General features: G+C 56.3%; 1 protein-coding gene across 2 annotated transcripts; it reads right to left on the bottom strand.

Annotated features, from left to right (window-relative positions):
* Positions 1 to 2,445: 2,445 nt before the first annotated feature.
* On the bottom strand, positions 2,446 to 18,223 carry HR (HR lysine demethylase and nuclear receptor corepressor). Of its 2 annotated transcripts, none has more exons than XM_058720383.1 (19): positions 18,111 to 18,223; positions 16,158 to 16,808; positions 14,637 to 15,423; positions 12,829 to 12,982; positions 12,565 to 12,749; positions 10,967 to 11,134; positions 10,103 to 10,192; positions 9,811 to 9,926; positions 8,929 to 9,010; positions 8,426 to 8,589; positions 8,072 to 8,308; positions 7,694 to 7,859; positions 7,433 to 7,502; positions 7,113 to 7,243; positions 6,874 to 6,993; positions 6,659 to 6,774; positions 4,497 to 4,661; positions 3,936 to 4,064; positions 2,446 to 3,781 (listed from the first exon to the last, which is right to left on the bottom strand). In XM_058720383.1, the coding sequence occupies exons 2-19, from the start codon at positions 16,767 to 16,769 to the stop codon at positions 3,719 to 3,721; spliced, it is 3,555 nt and encodes a 1,184-aa protein (XP_058576366.1). In that variant the 5' UTR covers positions 16,770 to 16,808; positions 18,111 to 18,223; the 3' UTR covers positions 2,446 to 3,718. The 2 variants fall into 2 exon arrangements, with proteins under 2 accessions (XP_058576366.1, XP_058576368.1); XM_058720385.1 differs by having other exon boundaries at positions 10,967 to 11,131.
* Between the last annotated feature and the right edge of the window lie 30 nt (positions 18,224 to 18,253).

The raw sequence follows: 18,253 nt of genomic DNA, 5'->3' as shown, positions 1-18,253 counted from the left end.
GATAAACACCAGGCCGCCTGGAAGAGCAGACTGCAAGAAACCACAGCTCCACTCCCCCATTATCACTGGGAAAAACACTCCTCCCCTGTTAAGTGGACCTAATCACCCCTGTGGTGAGGAACACACGAGGCAACAGGAAAGCCCCTTGTAAACTGAGAAGGGCTGCACAGGCAGAGGGCTCTCCAGGCACTGTACCCAGCCCTTCTGGGAGTGCAGAGGGGGACAACAGAAAGTAGACTTTCTCAAGGCATTGGGTGGAAGACAGAACACACCAGACTAAGCAGAGGCCCTAAGACTGACAAGAAAAGCTGAGGGAGGAAGGGGGGCTGAGGGAGAAGCCTCCAGAACCAGAAATAAAGTTCTTTGTTAAAGTTTGCTCTGTATCCTCCATTCCCAGAGAGAGCAGAGCACTGGTGGGGGGTGGGGGGGGGAACGGGGGGGGGGTGCTGCCCAGCATGATGGACAAGTGTGGCCAAACTGGTAGATCACAGAGTACAGGACTCCCAGCATCCATGGGAGCAAAGCCTGAGGCAGTCATTTCAGAGCACGTGGACACACATGCGCGTGTGAGCACATGTACAGGAAGGCAGTGTAGGCAATCTTGGAAACAGGGCCAGGGATGGGCAGGCAGGGTGGGGCAAGGGTGTCTGTGATTCTGGAGGCCTTTACAGAGCAACAAATGCTGTCCCTCTGCAAAGTAGGAGTGTGAGGAGGGCAGCAGCCCAAGGTATACAGGGAGGGGGAGGTTTGGCTCAGCCTGTGCTCTGCCACTAACTGGCTGAATGACCTTGGGAGAGCCACATCTCCCCTCTAGGCCATCTGTATCATGCAGGCATAGGTGGATCCTGAAACAGAAAAAGGACATTAGTGGAAAACTGGTGAAATCCCAAAAGTCTGTTGCTTAGTTAATAGTGTTGTATCAATAGGGGCGCCTGGGTGGCTCAGTCGGTTGAGCATTTTTCAGCTCAGGTCATGATCTTAGGGTTTGTGGGTTCAAACCCTGTGTTGGGCTCTGTGCTGACAGCTCAGAGCCTGGAGCCTGCTTTGGACTCTGTATCTTCTCTGCCCCATCCCTACTCACACTCTGTCTCCCTCTGTCTCTCAAAAATAAATAAATATTTTTAAAAATGTTTAGTGTGTCAATAATGATTTCTTGGTTTTGATCACTGTGCCATGTTTGTGTAAGATGTTAACATGGGACAAAGCTGGATGCAGGGTAATCAGGAACTCCCTGTACTATCTTTGTGACTTGAGTGTAAATCTAAAATCATTTCAAAATAAAAACTCTGAAAAGGTACTTTATAAGAAAAAAAAGGCGGCACTGCTTATCTACATGCTGACGTCACTTCCGGCGCTGAGGGTTGTGCTTCTGTGTTATCTGGGCGAGTGAGAGGGGCTGGAGTAGACAGTGGACAGTGGGGATGCTGGGAGAAGCAGAGACCCCAAGGGCAGTGCTGGACTGGGGTGAGCCAGCTGAGCCTCCATGAGGAACAGTGCCACCAAGTGTCCCCAGACATCTCAGGGTCAGTACCCACCTGGACTGGCTTCATGCCCAGGGCCAGTCCTAGAACATTTGGTCCACCTGCTGTTTGCAAGAGTCAGATCCAATATGCCCTCGAGGGTGCTGTGACCTGCCATGAGATGGAGGCAGCAGAGAGGTGTGCAGAAAAGAGAGGCCTGGTGACTAGGCTATCTCTGTCTTCCCGCAGGAAGGACCCCATGTTTGGGGTTCTAGGGTGACATTAGGACACAGCTATATAAGGTGAAGTGTAAGTAGGGATGGTCGTGCAGTGCCACTTGGAACATGATCAACTGTAAAGTGTGTGTGTTGGAAGGAGGACAGAACAGCAAGCTCATCTGCAAAGTCCATTAAGGGCCGAGACTAATGTAAACGAGGCTCAAGTCCGGAAGCTTGGTTCAAATCCCAATCCTGCCACTAAAATTGCTGCGTGACCTTGGGTGACTCAACCCCAGCCTGCCTCTTTCCTCTTCTGTAAAATATAAATAAATAATATCTACCTCAAAACCATGATAAGGGATTAAATGAGATCAATTAAATGAAAACAGTGGCAGAGTAAAGTGTAGGATTGCTTCCATTTTTTCTTTTCTCTCTATCCCATGATAAAATGAAAATAACCTTGCTTTGCAAACAATGAAGAAACCTAATTTTTTAGGTGCAGGATGGTTATGTAAACCACAGCAAAGCCACATAAGGGAATATAAGCAGCTATTTAAAATGAAGGTTGCATAGCAACACAGAAAGTGACCACAACACAGTGTTAAAAGGAAAAATCAAGTACAAAACGCATCAATTCAATCATGTATGAAACCCTTAGAGAAAATACAAGGAAATACACCAATAATGCTAACAGTGGTTGGGTCGGGGTGAGTGGAGATGAGCTTACAAGTGACTTTTTCCTATTTTCTAAATGTTCTGAAAGTATATTAAATTTATAATAAAAAATTTTATTTCATAAAAAACAAAAAAACCCACTCCCCGAACCACCGCAGGAACAATTAGGTATAACAAGAGCTGGAGTATGCTGGCGCTAAGATGTACAAGGGCAGCGGAGCGGGCTGAGCCACCCCGGAGGGCCCTGGGGGCGGGGAGGGGCCTGTCAACTGTCTCTCAGGCAGCAAGCCAGTCCCCGGGTAGCGGGCCTGGGGCCAGCCACGGGCACCGAGGGCAGACGGCTAGGCAAGGGCTCTCCTGGGCCGCACTCCCAGTGCTCCAGGTCAGGGCAGACAGGAGAGCTGGGGTAGCCTGAAGTTTGCCCGCGGGTTGGGGCTCTAGATCTCTGCAGCCAGTGCTCACAGGAAAGCTGCCATGCTGCTGCACCCCAGGGTGCCTTGCCCACCGTCCGCTGTCAGGAGCATCCTCAGGGGCAGACCCCTGGAACGTTCCATCTGCTCCTCAGTGGGAAAAGGATCCAGGCCCCAGGAAGAAGAGTAGGCAGGGGTGTTTGAGGTCCCTGTCATCACCCCCACCCCTGCCCCACTCCACTTCCTTATCTCCCCACCCCTCCCCAGTCCATGTGGCCTGCAGGAGCAGGGCCAACCACTCCAGTGGCATTCACAGAACAACAGACTTTAATGGAAATCATGAAGGAGGGAGGTGAGAAGAGGGAGCAGGAACAGGGCATCACCCATATCATTCCCTCCGGCCAAGGCTGGGCAGTGTCCTGATGCCACCCTCTCCCCACACCTCACTGTTCTCTGGCGAGAGGACAGGATTTCAGTGGCCCCTTGTCCAGCATGCCTGCAGTGTGAAGGGCCACCCGGGAGCCCAGTGAAGATGCAGGTGGTGTAAGCGGAGCACGGGCACGGGTGGGACAGCAGGGGATGAGGCAGCAGAAGAAGGTGTTGCTTAAGCCAGAATGATTCCCGAGGTGTCCCAGGGAAGGGCTGTTTGCCTCCTGGGTTCAGGGGGCAAGGGTTGAAGGGAGTCATTCACCCCCAGTGTGGGCCTGGTACCATGGCAAGGGATGCAGGGACAGCAGGTGCCAGCCTGCGAAGGGCAGGTGTGAGCTTCGACGGCACTGTGGTTGCTGGCTGTAGGGCCTAGGTTGGAGCGGGGAACAGGGTGCCCTGTCTGTGCCCAGAGTGGTGCTTGAGGGATTGACCAAAAGTCCCCAAGTCTCCCAGCATCATTATCTGCTGAAGCTGTGCCTGGACTGAGTATTTGCCCCCCAACCTACCCCAGACACTGGGGATACCCCTATTTAGCCTCCTGTAATGTTCCCACAGCCACCTTCACTGCTTGGAACACAGCCCAGTCCATCTAGGAGAAAAAGAGAGGACAAGGTGTTTACAGTCACATTCCTGGGCTCTTCCCACTGAGGATGCCCTTCCTAGGCCCAGGCTGGCTGCTTGCTTGGCACAGAGTAGATATGCTATGCCACCCCAACTGCCCTCCTGGCCAGTGTCACACTCACCTGGGCATAAAGCAGGCGGTGATCAGGGGGCAGGCTGGGTCCCTGGTGGCAGAGCTGAGCAGAGAGGGCAGAGGTCTCCGGGGACAGGAAGTGCTGAGTGACACTCACTGTGCTTACTAGGCCCTGTACCTGTGCCAGACAGGAGGTAGGCAGAGGGTCAGTGGAGACTCGGGGTCACACATCCTCCCCTTGCCCCTCTTGTCCCTGAGGTCTACTTCCCATAATGACCCCCACCCAGCTCTCCGAGAGCAGAAGCCCTGGATCCAGCACCAGGCACCTCAAAGGGCAAGGCCAAAACCATGCCCAGGGGATGCCAGAGGTGGCACAGGCAGGGTGGGGAACCGAGGACAAGAAGCTCAGTTGGGCTAGATGACTTCAAGACCACTCAGCTTCTCCTCTTCCTTACAATGGGGCGTGACTTCCTGCCCTGCCTAGCTCTCAGGGCATCGGGAGGGGCAAAGATAGAGCAGGCCGGGGAACGCTGTATCACTGTGGTGTCTGCTCTTGGCGCTTCGCATAGTGTGAGCTCTCTGAAGAGCCCCTGGCTTGCTGGGGAAGCACCTGGTGGGGAGCCCCCGCAGGCACCAGCACGGCCTCTCCAGGGGCCTGCAGCAGGGTCCAGCAGCTCACGCCCCACTCCTCCCGTAGGCGCCGCCGCAGGCCTGCGTCCAGGTAGCAGCTGCCCGGGGTGCCAGGCTCCAGGTTGCCTGCTCCGGCCGGGCACACCTCAAAGAAGAGAAGGCAGAATGAGGAAGGTGGGGAAACAAGGACAGGGCTGCCAGATGGGGCACAGACTTCCCAAAGGTCAGGGCGCAAAGGCCAAGAGCTGAAGGGGTCAAGTCTTGTGGGGCAAGGAGGGGAGGTCATAGGAGCGAGAGAAGGGGCCGAGTGGTGAGAAGCTAGGGCTGCTCAGGTTGGCAGAACAGAGATTTGGCTGGAAACAGCTTAGAGGAAAGGTTTAAGGCTCTGAGGCTGGGAGTCTAAACCCCCACCTTTCGTGGGGCTAGATGCCTTCAGTAGCCTCTGTGTCCCTGGTCCTGGGCCCCTTTCTCGAAAACCCAGAAAGATACCCTGCATAATCCCAGCTCATAAACTGTCTACATGAGGAGATCTTGACTTGGAGTCCTGTGAACGTCCTGAATTGTGTGCTAAGTTGTAGGTGACTAGATAGCTGTATATCCTTGAGATGAGATGATCTAAAGCATTTATCAGATTCTTCTAAGATCCTAGATGCAACAAAGGCCACACAGAAGTTCTGATGCCCAGTGGAAGTACAGCCTTGCCTGCTGGGCTGAGGCCTCTGGAGCAGGCGTGGCTATGGGGAGGGGTGGCCTTCATCAGCCCAACCAGAGTGGGGAACTCCTTGGGCAAACAGGGATTCACGGGGGACAGAGAAGTAGATGCCCAGGGAATAGCCGTAGGGGTAAATGCCAGCATCGTGCCCCAACTGGCTGCTGGACAAATCCACCCCTTCAGTAGGACCTCAGCAATTGTCCCTGGACTTAGGACTCAGGCTTCCAAGACTGGGCCATGGGGAAAGGGGAGGCTGGTGTGTTAGGCTGGACCCTAGGTAGCCCCAGGCAGGTGCCCAGGCTCTTTTGCCCTCTGAGTGCATCCTGGAGTTCGATCAGTGTTTCCCAGGCCACCCAGTGAGAATATGCCCCTCAAACCTTCTCCATGAATCATCAGGTTTGGCCATATGAGACTGCCTAGAGGCACCACACCCAGACTAGATGAGGCTGTCTATGTATGAAGGTGTGCTTCTGTCTGCTCCCTCTGTGTGTTCTAGCATCTGTGTGTACATCTACAGATCTGTGTGTGTTTGTCGATGTGTCTGCAGATACATATGCCTGTGGGCAGGAGGGTGGTGGTGGACAGCAAGTTTAACACCTGCATGTCTGTGTATAAGTATGTGTGTGCCTTAGCAGGGGTGACACTTGGTGGACGTCTTTTTCCCAGGACAATCAGAGTTCAGCTGGCCTTTGGAACTGCTGTGCCTGTCCTACCCTTAACACTAGCCTTCCACCGTCTTCCACCCCCTGGAGCTTCCTGCCCCCTGCTCATCTTCTCCTTCCCTGCTCCTCATCCTGTCCAGTCTGTCCCTCTACCTACCATGCTGTCTCCCTCAGCCTTCAAGTGCTAGCACCCCAAAGAGCACCTCCTCATAAGGTGTAGATAATGGACAGGGGAGAAGCAGGAGGACATCTCAGATGGGCTTCCCTTTGCCCTCTGCCAGGCTCCCCTCCACCCCCAGCCTATGCAGGGGATGCTGCCTGCTCCCAGGAGGAGCAGTGTAGTGACCTGAGGTGGGAATAGCCATAAGCTCAGGTCTCCACTCTACCACTCAGCCTCAGTTTCCTCATCTGCGAAATGGGAAAGCAGCAGTGCCTGCCACACAGGGTGGTTATGACGACTAACCGAGATAATGTACCCAAGGCTCTTACACAGTGCCTAGCCTGTGATGGCTCCTGCTCTCATTTCATCATGAGGTCCCTCCTCAGCCCCTGCTCTCTGCGTGCCCCAGCACACAACTCATAAGGTCCCAGTCTGCCTTCTCTGTACCTGTCTGTGGGAGTCAAGGCTGTCCAGCTCACCTAGGGGGCAGGGAGAGTGAGCACATGGGACACACACAACAGGGAGGGCTTCCTGGGCTGGGAACCCCCACTCCCAGGGAGCATGAGGGCAGCGCAGGGGAAGAGGAGGGCTCCCAGCTCCTTCCTCACCATCTGGAGAAAGCGGCGGATGCGTTGGGCATCCTGTGCCCGGAACACGTGCCACACGGTGCTGACCTGGCTGCCTGGAGACCAGAGCCCCTCCCCATCCAGGCCTGAGAGGATGTCTGTGGAAGAAAAACAGCTCAGGAGGGCCCAGGGTAGGCAGAAACAGCACGCTGAAATCTGCAGATTGTCCCCACCCCTGCTTCTGGCCCAGAACCCACCTTTCTGTGCCCGGTGCCAGGTAGGCAGTGGGGCCTCAGCACGTACCAGGACACTGACCAGGTCAGCCACCTCCACACAGAGGTTCTTGGTTCCCAGGTGCCCACGGTGTGGGCTCACACCTGATGGAGGCAGAAAAGGGACAGCTGGGCACGGGCTCCAGGACTTTGGCACAGACACACATGGGCCCAGAGGTAACAGGAATGGGCTCAGGGGCTGGGCAGGGTGGAGTAGCACTCACCATATGCTGCCCACAGCTGGGGCTCCAGTGGACGCAGGGCAGGACCAGGTGGGAGGTAGGAAGCCAGGTTGAGTTTCCCATGGTGGGCACAGTACTCTGGGAGTGGCAGGCTGGCAGCCAGGTTCTCCATCCTGAAGGGGGCAGGGTCATACCCAGCAGGTTCAACCCAGGCACCCAGATCCCCTCAAAGCCCACCACTAGTGGGGTCACTCCCAGAGGCAAGCAGGGAACACTGAGGTGGGGGGTGAAGAAGGAGAAGTGACAGCAAGGGGCTGGGCAGAGCCTCGGCAGGTGGGGCCAGCCCTTGGTACTATACACACCTGCTGGTGTCCTCATCCCCCAGAGCTCTGTGCAGCAGGAGGACGGAGCCCTCATCTGACTTTGGGCGAACTAGAGGAGGAGACATGCCATTTGCCGGGGGAGGAACCTCCTTGTCCAGAGGACCCCGGCCCCCTGGCAGCAAGACAGTCTAGTTTCTGCCCTGGGCTCTGCTTTCAGCTGCCCCCCAGGGTCACCATGGGACTTCGCTGCCCCCTGGCTCAGTCTCCCAGCTCCCCATACCCCACATCAGGGACACTTACTTTCAGGCCTGGAGAATCCCTCCCAGAACGTTGCACTGTGGAGGCTTATGGGCTGGGGAGGTCCAAGGGGGGTCAGTGCCTGCACTTGGCCTCCAAGTGCTCCAAGAGCTTCCGTCTCCCACAGGTTGCCTTGCAGTGTCCTCTGAATCCCTGACACCAACACGGGCTGTAGGGAGGAAAGGAAGAGGGATGTAGGGAGAATGGACAGGCACCCAACTTGGCCAGGCCAGAGCATGTTGTGAGGGACACCAAACCAGTGTGGGGACCAACCCCGCTGCCCCTTCTGTGTGATGGACCAGGTCTACCTGATGGTGACCCTGAGGCCCTGAGGGTGACCAAGGCCATGAGAATGGGGAGCTGGGAGGTGAGGAGCCTCACCTGGCCCTGCCTCCAGTGCTCCTGGAAGAGGTGGAAGCCTCGCTGAGGTCTGGGCTCCTGCAGCCACAGCAAAGCTCCGGGAGGAGGCAGCCGTGGCCGCACTGGCGAGAGGGGTAGGCCCAGGCCTTTGCGCAGGCCTGGCCCAGCCCGCAGCCCCGGCCCCAGGGCTTTCTCCTGGATCTTCCGTTCTACCACCTGTGCGATGATGCTGTCCAGGATGTTGGTGATGCGGTCGTCCTGTGTGAAGGGAGGGATGGAGGAGCAGAACAGCTCAGGACCTGCCTTACCCCACAGGGAGGGCCAGCCCAGCCTCTGTCCCCGGGCCCCCAGGCCTCCCTCTGTGCCCTCGCTCACGCTGGGCAGGGCAGGAGTGACTGGGGCAAAGGCCATGTGTATCCTCTCGTGCCCCAGGCAGAGTTTGACAGCAGTGGAAGCCAGCAGTTCACAGAGAGAGGGACAAGGCAGGGGCCCTCGGCTGGCACGGTCCTCTGCTGGGGTCTCCGTGGAGTCGGGGGTCTCTGGCAGGGAGGAAAAAGGTGAGAGGCTTCCCCTTCCCTTCGAGGCTCCACTGCCCATAGGGTCTGCCCTCATCTCTTGGCCAAGTCTGTCTCCCGCTGCCTCTCCAAAGGAGGGGCTCACAGTGGGGTTCTGACTGGACAGGGGTGGGGAGACTTGTCCTAGATTGTATTTAGATTTATTTCATCTGGAATGACTTGAGAAAAGTGAGGAAGATTATTGGGGGCAGGGCGGGGGGGAGGGGTGCGCTGGCTAAAGCAATTCCGATCTGTCCTGGGGATGCCAGCCCTGGCCCAGCCTCCCCATGCACAGTGTGAGCGAGGGCCAGGGGGGCTGCTCACCTTCCTTGATGTCCTTGGTTCTGTCAGTATCCCCGTTGCAAGAAGATTGTGGAATTGGGGGAGTTTTCTCTGTCGGCTCCTTCTGTTAAACCCATCCACCAACCCCCCCAATCCAACCAGAGATTTAAAAATGGCAAACACAGCTCAGTCCAACCCAACCCACAAGTATTAACAGACTCTTATAAATCCTAAAATTGTGTTTACAAGGAGCAAAATATTATGTGATATAACATTAGGTGGGAAACAGTTGCTTACAGAATGCCACACACAGTCTGATCTAAGATACACAAAAACAGACTGAATATACAGGCAAGTGCCTGGAAAGTAATATGTCACAATGATAAGGGTGGCTTTATAGGGCTACTGTTGTTTTCTTCCTATTACTTGCTTGTAGTTTTCATCATGGGTATGTAACACTGTCTGGCACACGAAATGCATTCAATAAGCCATTTCTTGAATGAATGATTTTTATAATAAAAGCATGAACTTTATAAAAAGTTTGTAAAATGCATACTGAGTGCCTGCTATGTGTTAAGCGCAAGGCACACAGGGAAGGTGGGTCCAAACTCCACCTTCAGGAGTCCATGCCTGCTGAGTGGAGAGACAGGACCCGCCAGCAAACGCTAAGCTGTAACACGCACAAGGTGGATAGGAGCTCTGAGCAGGAGCGAGGGAGGTGGGACAGGTGCTAGAGCTCAATCCATGGATCCCAATCCCCAGAGGAAGGTGAGAAGTAGCTTGATTTTACCCAGCTTCCATATCCTTCAGTCCCATCAAAAGATACGGGCCAAACCCTGCCAAGGTCAGTAACTTCCAAACACACTGCCCAATCCTGGGACCAACCAGCTAGTGCTGGCACCTGTCCCATGCCCTGCTTCTTACCTGCTGGCCCCCATCCCCAGCGGCCCACACCCGGGCATCAGCTTGGCAGGGGCAGTGCCCCCGGATGTCAAACTTGACCCAAACCTGGTGCATGGCGGTGGTCAATTCTGCCAGAGCTGTGAGTGGGGAAGGGAGATAGAGTTTGGTGGTGAGTGTGGACAGGAGGCTGTCCCTGTCCTGCTTGGCCTCACCAAGCAAGAGGGCATGGGATTAGGCTGAGGCACATCCACACAGAAAGCTGCTCTCCCCAGGACCCGCCCTCTGCACACCCCATTTCTCCAAGATGGCTTACCTTGGCTGGAGATGAACTGGGTGAGCATCAGGGAACAGGCACTGTGCCCAGCCTCTTGAGGACACTCCTCTGTGGACTGCTCCTGAGAGCCTGTGGGTAGGAAGAGAGAAGGTGCAGGTCAGGAAACCAAAGTAACCACAGCTTAAAGACAGGGAAGAAGGACAAGGGCATGATATCTAAATCAAGGGGCTTGACAATCCATAAAACATGGGCTTTCTAGGAAACTTGGGTTCAAGAGTGACATAGGATCCTTTGCTTGCAGAATGCAGAGCCTTTAAAATGCTGATATGCATTGCCAGACTCCAAGATGATCACATAGAATATGGTGTTCTGAAACATTTCTGACCCTGCACCTCCTTTTGGCTATCTCTATTGGAACACTGGGAAATTTTAAGTCCTCAGGTGACTGAGTGGAGCCAAGGGAGAAAAAGCTGAGAACCATGAAAAGAGTAAGACTTGGGATTAGAAGACGTGAGTCTGCATCCTGGACCTAACACTTACTAGCTGTGTGACCTTGAACAAGTCACTTAACCTCTCTGAGTTTTTCTTATCTGGAAAGTTGAGGCAATAATACCCACCTCACAATGTTGTAAGGTTTAAAAAGATGCAAGCTGAGCAAATTGGGAGGCATAGAGTAGGCACTCGACTTCTCTTAAGGGTGGGCAAGGACACAGGCGTGGCCCTCTGATCTGGGGAGAGGGAAAAGTCTGCTCTAAGGGGCATTGAGCCACGGTGGCTGAGGCTGGGGCTGGGGAGGGAGGCTTTCTTGGGGAGAGGCAGCCAAGAAATGGCCACACACCTTAGAGCAGCCCTTGGAGGCCCCGTCTCTGCCCTCCCACCCTCAGCCCCCAGCTCCTTTCCTACCTGCTTTGTCCCTGGCCCTCCTAGCACCTGCCATGCGACCACAGGCCACACACAGCCGGTGGCTGCAGTGGGGGCATTTCCAGTGGGTGTTGAAGAGTCCACGATGGCAGCTGCTGCAGCAGAGTGGAATGCCTGGGTTGTCCTCTGTCCTGGTTGGCCCCTGGCCTGCTTACCACGGGAGAGAACAGGGTCAGAGGAGGCTCAAGCCATAGGTCCCTTTTGAGGACCTCCAGGCAGGGATGGAGAAGAGCAGGAGCAGCTTCCACTGTGGGGCCACCCTGGAAGGGAGACAGGCCCCTTGCAGACAACCCCACCTACTCGACAGCCTCTGTAAAGAAACTCCCCACAGCACATCTCCAGAAAACCCTCCCAGGGAGAGTGCAGGCCTCACCTCCCCAATTCCTGCCCCAAGGATTCCCCCGTCAGTCCTGAATTACCAATCCACACCATTTCCAACACATTCCTTCACCCACCTCCCTCCCTCCGGACGTGGCGTTCTTGCAGGAGACTCTGTACACCAGAAGAGGAAACCTTAGGCGGCCACTCCTTCCCTGGCCTGGGGTTTCTGACTAAGCCCTCCGCAGTAGGTGGAAGGACGCCAGTGAGCACACGCTCATTTACTCATGCAACAGACACCTTGTCCTGTGTGGGGCTGAGCGCTGGGGACTCAGAGCTGGTCAGGGCTCAGAGATGCCCTCCTAGTGCTCACATTCCAAGAGGGGAGATGGGCCCATAGACGGGGCAATGACCACGGCGGCACCACGGGGTGGGCGCTGGAGTAAGAGAAAGGGATAGAAAGACGAGGGTAGGGATGGTGGGGGCAGCTTCACAAAATGCGCCCCTAGAGTGATGAGTAAGTGTTCATTCATCAGGGAGAAAGGGAGGAGAAGGCCATTCCAGACAGAAGGAACAGAAAGTGCCAAGGCCTGAGGGGCTGGGCAAGCTGGGGTGAGCCGAGGAGGACAGGCTGCTGGCTGATGTGGAGTGCTGGGAATCCAGGCTGAGGGAGTGGCAGCCTAGATGGGCTGAGGAAAGGGGGAGGGAGCTGAACTTTCTGGGACAGGAGGGAGCCAGCTTGTGACCTTGTTGCAGGTGTGTGCACACATTTTCAAATGCACGTGCAGTGTTGTGAGAGGGAGCAGGAGGGAGAGCCTGAAGCCAGGGGGACCCACGGAATGTCTGGCTCCCCACCGGTCTCTTCACATCAGCCCAGACCCTACTACTAGCTTTCTTAGGGCCCATTAGCCTCGAAACGCAGGGAGGGCCCTCACCTTCCAGAGTTCATACATATACCTGGCTCTCAGTCTTGTTCCCCCAACAAACCCAGAAGCTCTTAGGCAGCTGGACTGGACCGGGTTTCACACCCTCCCAACATCCCTCACCCAGGCCAGAAACTTCAGAACTCACGTTAACTAGAAGCCTAAGCTAAGAATAAGGGCAAAGCAGTGCAGGAGCTCTCCTTGAGCCGTTATCAGGACAGACAGCGTTAAGGGGAGGAAGGGGCCCACACTCTGCAGACCTCCTGCTCCTTGTAAAAGCACAGTGACCGCAGGATCCAGCCCTCTCGGGCTTCTGGCTGCCCCACGGGTCCTGCTCACCTTCCCGCTGCGCCCAGGCCAGGGCTTCACGCTCCCTCCGCAGCAGACGGCATAGTCGATCCCCCAAACCACTTAGCAGATGCTTGGCAAGGCCCTTGCTGAGCTGGGCCTCAGGGCCAGACCCTCCTCCCTCAGAGCTGACTGCTAAGTCTTCCTCCTGATGCTGCTCCCCTTCCGGAGGCAATCTGAAGACAGGGCACAGGAAGGTAAGGAGGGAGCCCCCACTGGGAAGATGCTGGGGGCACACCGGGGCAACAGGCTCACCTCAGCACTTGCCGGGAGTGGCAGGCCGGCCCTCCCACCTCTCCAGCTGCATGGGTACAGCTTTGGCACTGAGCCACGCATGCCAGAGGAGCCGAACAAGGTGTATCCTGAAGCCCTGGGTCCTGGAGGCTGCTGGCCCTACCATCTTGGGGTCCTGAGGAGACAATGAAGCTGGTCAGGGACTTGCTGGGCTTATGTGAACCCTGGGCCGTGCCTTAGCACTCAGCCCACCCACATACAGAGCCAGCCCAGCCCCTAGGCCCTAGTCTACTAAGCCTGATTTGGAGCTAGTGAAAGTGAACCAGGCAGCCAGAAACTTCACCAAAAAAGGCTGGGCAGGGAGTCTGAGAATGACACGGGCAGATGGCTGAGAGGAGGGGTCTACTGTGCTGGGCCCAAGGTTGGAGCAGGTGGGATGATTATCCTGCCCCAAGTTCAAGATCCAGTCAGTGTGGACTTTGTTATATCTTTTTTTTTTTTTAAAGTAAGCTCTGCCCCAGTGTGGGGCTTGAACTCACAACCCTGAGATCAAGAGTCACGTGCTTTACCGACTGAGCCAGCCAGGCGTCCCTCAGTCAGTGTAGACTTTTGGATTGCTGCGCCGTGGGCTTAGCAATACCTCTGGCGTCGTGTCAGCCTGAGGAGACAATCCCGGCATGGGACGGAGGGCGCCGGAAGGTGAGAAGGCCTGAGGGTTTCAACATAGGCCACAGGTGCAGTAACCCAAGAAGGGAGAGGGGGCCAACTGCTTCCCAGCCCAGGCAGAGGCCTGCGAGAGTGTGGACAGACCCACGCCAGGTGCAGGGGTGCTTAGGCAAGGCCATTGAGAGTTGGGATCCAGGTCCAGCAGTCCTGGAGGTCAAGACTGAGGTGATGGGCCATCAGTGCCGGCTCCCTCCATGAAGAGCACAGCATGACAGAGGGGTTCAGGATGTGCCCAAAGTCCTAATACTGGCAGAGTCCAAATTGAGTTTCCATGATCCCATTGCCCAAGGGAGTAGTTGTTTATTCCTGGGGCAGGACAAGGGGTCCTTCAGGAGGGATAATCTGCCAGACAGGGTTAAGTGGCACAAGTAATCACAAAGACAAATGTTTAGCAGGGCGCCTGGGTGGCTCAGTCGGTTAAGCCTCCAACTTAAGCTCAGGCCATGATCTTCGGCTTGTGAGTTCGAGCCTTGCATTGGGCTCTGTGCTGACAGCTCAGGGCCTGAAGCCTGCTTTGGATTCTGTGTCTCCCTCTCTCTCTGCCCTTCCCTGGTTCACACTCTCTCTCTCTCTCTTTTCAAAATAAACATTAAAAAAATAATTAAAAAAAAAAAACAAAAACGAAGACAAATGTTTACTGAGTCCTTACTCAATAAAGTGCCAGGAATTCTTCAAAGCCCTTTATGTGAATGATATCATTTCATCTTTGCTGCAGCCTTTATGAGGTAGATGCCGTCTTTATCCCCACCTTATAGATGAACAAACTGAGGCCCAGAGAGGTGCAGTAACTAGCCCAAGGTCACATAGCACCAGTCAGCAAAGTCAGGACCCAGGCACTCTGACTCCAGAGCCCATGCTCTGAACCATGTTGTTATATTGCCACCAACACATCATAGCTTGGGAGGAGGCAGATGGGAAGAAGAAGCCACTTTCTAGAAGGCTCTGGCCTGTAGATGCTAATGAACTCCCAGGGAACTATCACATTTCGGTGGGAAACCAGACAACTTGTGCAATCCACTCATAAACACCTCTAATGACCCCACTTCCCCACAAAGCCCCAGTCCCAGCTGCCCCCTCCCAAGCAGGGCCCCGTGCACACTTACCTCTGTGGTCATCATGCTGTTCTGCCTCCACTTTGTTCCCAAAGGATGAGTTGAGCATCTGCCAATCTCTGGCCCCCTGCCCCGCACTGCCTGGGAAAGGGTTGGGTGGGCGCTTGGCAGCTGGGCTGCCACCTGCCCCCTGGACCTCAGGGCTGCTTGCCCTCTTGAGGGCCTGCAGGTGGGCAGATGGGTTCTCCTCATCGCCAGGGCAGCCACCTGGACACCTGAACTGCTCTGAGTGTCGTGTGAGCCATGTCTTCTTCAGCTTGGTATGATGGCTGGGTGGGCAGGCCCTGGGACCAGAGGTCTTGTTTGCTTCCTCGTTGGATTCACTGGGCCCAATGGTGCCCCCCTCCAGGCCCTCCTGGCACTTCCCACAAGGGCCAAGATCTCTATCTCTAGCAGGTGGGTGAGACGAACAACAGCCCACCTGCGTGGTAGGAAGCCCAGGAGAGGGGCACCTCAGCGTGGCTGATGGCCCCAGCTGGCACCCAAGGCTCCCACCCCCTGGTACAGCCCAGACGTTGCCAAGAGTATGAACCAGGCCTGGGGGACAAGTGGGCCAGGGGTTCCGGGGAACAGCATCTGGATGTCCCAGGAGAAATGGGCAAAGATTCTGATGCCTGCTGACTCCTGCCTCTCCGTCTCTCTGATGGAATGAAGGACGTTCCACTTCCCCAGTTCTCTGGAGACGCCCACCAGGGGCTAAGCCCAGCAACCCAGGTTCCACAGTTGCCAATGGCTCCTTTGCCAGCCTGAGAACACTTGGATCCTTGTGGTAAAAGCCCTAAAGAGAGGAGAAGGGATGGAGCTAGTGCTGACTTTGATCCCCAGTGCTTCAAAGGACGAGCAGAACCGACAACCAGCAGGTGTGCGCCTGTGTGGCCTCAAGGGTTGTGAAAACACTGAAGAACTCAAGCCTGGTTTATAGGCACTGCTCCCTAAGTGCCTCCCCACTGCCCTGGCCACCCCAGATCCTTCCCCCAGGATTTCTCAGACCTCCGCACAAATCCAGCAACTAAAAAAAGTTAGTGCTTGCCACCCCCAAAGGGCCTCCAGAATCTATTGAGATTGTTTGATGACCAGTACCATACTGGTCTTAAAATATTTTAAATCTTATTCCTAGGCATGTGGGTGGGTTGCCTGGGGCAGGGGGAGGTGCCGTAGACACAGGCCATGGGGCACCCTCATGTCCCACTCCCAGACAGACAGCCTCGTCTGCCCCACAACCCCAGGATGAGACCACACATTCTGAGATCCCAGTTCCCAGGGATTTGTTCTGGGTGGACAATGGGTGAGTCAACCCTGAAATGGCCCAAAGGCAAGGAAGGCTTTGTGAGATGGAATTGCTCAGAAGAAGAATTGCTTGGGGTTGACTCTGAGCTGACTACTTGGGTGCTGTCTTATCTTGTCATCAGAATGGAAGAGCAGAGTTGTGTGGCCCTGGCAGGGCTGCTCAGGGATCACTGAGCTACCTCGTGTGGCCTGAGCCTCAGGTACCTTCTCTGCTCCATCACTCACCTTGCTGCCTAAGCCAAAGGCAGAGGGCACTTTGGGCTGTCCCCCTGAGTACACCCAGGGGTGTGGGGCCAGGGGCCAGTCACACGGACGCTCTGGGGGCAGGCTGGACACTAGGTAGGGTGGCAAGCAGGTGGGCATCCAGAAGGGAGCTTGCTCCAGGATCTTGGTCTCCAGCAGGAAGGGGCAGTGCAAGGGCCGGAAGGCCACAGGGTCACTCTTGGGATGGCCACCATTATGCTCAGGAATCAGGGGGCCATAGCGAGGCGGGCACGTGGAGCCACAGAGTGCCAGTGGGTGGTTAAGCATTGCCTCCTTCCAGTGCAGACCCTCTTTGCTGCCCAGCCAGCTGGCCTTCCTCTCCCCATTGCGGGGGTCTTCTCCCTCCACCAGTGGGAGCATGTCCTTGGGGCTCTGGGGAAAGCCAGGGGGACGCCAAGAGTCTGGGGTGCTTAGGACACCCCTCCAGAAGGGGGCAGACTCTCCCAGGCACAGTGCCCCACGACGCAGGCCATCTCGAGGCAGGGTATCCGACTCCTGTCCCACAATGCCATTCTCAGGGGCTATCTTCTCCCAGGCTGGGGCGTCCTTCAGGAAGCTGGGCGTACTCTCCATTACTCTCCAGCCCTCATGGGGCTCTCCAAGAGGGGATCCCTGGAGCATAACCGACAAAGCATGAATTTCTCAGGCACGTGCCCCAAGCACCCTACCACCTGCTACAGAGCAGGCACCGCCCTGGCAGCACCAAGGCAGCTCAAACCAGTAAGGCAAGTGCCAACCCACAGCTAGACTCCACACTGCCTGCCCACATGCGACTCGAAGGACCTGCCTGGGTGGGATGCTCAAGTGTGGGGAGGTCACCCCTTTGCCCAAATACCTAGGACTTGACAACCCACCTGGGCCAGAGCCCCTCAGCAAAGACTGCCATTTCTAGGATAACATGTCCTTGCATTGCTGAGCCTGGACCCTGGTCACGAGCCATTGGGAAGGGCAAGGGGGAAGAACCCAAAAGATGAGCTCGGTGGGAGGTGCTGCACAAGGGGACAAGAAGATCCTGGCCCCCTGACTCAGCACCTGCTGCATGACCTTGGGCAAGTCATATCACTCCTCTGGACGTCAGTGTGCCCTTGTGCAAAATAGGGCTTGGAAATTGGGAGTCTCAGAGGCTTCTTCCCACATTGCAGACTGTGGATCTGGGGGTACTGCTTGCCTACCCACCCCTCAGCCCTACTCAAGCTTATAGGGGTGGGAAGTGAAGGCAGGGCAGGCCAGAGTCACTGGGGAGAGCTGCCAGGCAGGGCTGCTGGCTGGTATCTTTCCCTACACTTGGGCAGCCCCTAGTGTGTCTCTTCCCAGCTCTGTACAGTTTCTTGGCTTCTGAAGCAGAGTCCCCGGGCAACTGCTGGGGGCTGGGATCTTCACCACCGCCCCCAAGGGAAGGAGTGAGCCAGCACTGAAGAGGGGGATTAAGAGGACTCAGCTGGGATGGGTCAAGCCGCTCCAGTCCAGCAGGCAGTGCCAGGGCCGCTGGCGGCCGCTGGTAACTGCAGCCTGGCAGGGGGAGGGAAGGAGGCGGGGAAAGCGGGCTGGGCCCCAGAGAGAGGCAAAGGAGGGAAAATTGAACGTGCATGCAAAGGACCAGGATGACAGGTGGCACCAGAGCCGCAGCGCTCTCCCAGCACGGCCCCCTCTGCCGGCTGGATGAACCCCCAGGAGAAAGGTGAGGGAGCCCAGAGAGCCTTGGCAGAGGTCGCTCGGGTTTTCTGGGGCCACCGCTCCGTCGCAGTCCAGCCCTGTCTGGCATCCTAACTTTTAGATCTGTGGCCTAGCCCGGAGAAGCACACTGGAGAAGCACAGGGAACTCACTCGCTGCGTGCAGCCCAAGCTTGCCTCAGAAATGCCCCGCTACGAGTATCCCCTGAAGGCCCGCCCCTGGCGCCCCCTCTCGGCCCTTACCTGGGCTTCGCAGGCCGGGCGCGGCGCGGGCGGCGGCGGCGGTCGTCGTGGCCGGCGCCGGGCGCCCGCTCCCCATGGGCCGGCTCCGGGGCCTCCCGGCCGGCGAGCGAGGACGCGTTCTCCCGCTCTCTGCTCAGCGCGCT

This window comes from Neofelis nebulosa, chromosome 3 (assembly GCF_028018385.1).
Source record: "Neofelis nebulosa isolate mNeoNeb1 chromosome 3, mNeoNeb1.pri, whole genome shotgun sequence".
Classification (NCBI taxonomy): Eukaryota; Metazoa; Chordata; class Mammalia; order Carnivora; family Felidae; genus Neofelis; species Neofelis nebulosa.
The sequence above is the reverse complement of the archived record's forward strand: the minus strand, read 5'-3'. Positions and strand labels throughout refer to the sequence as shown.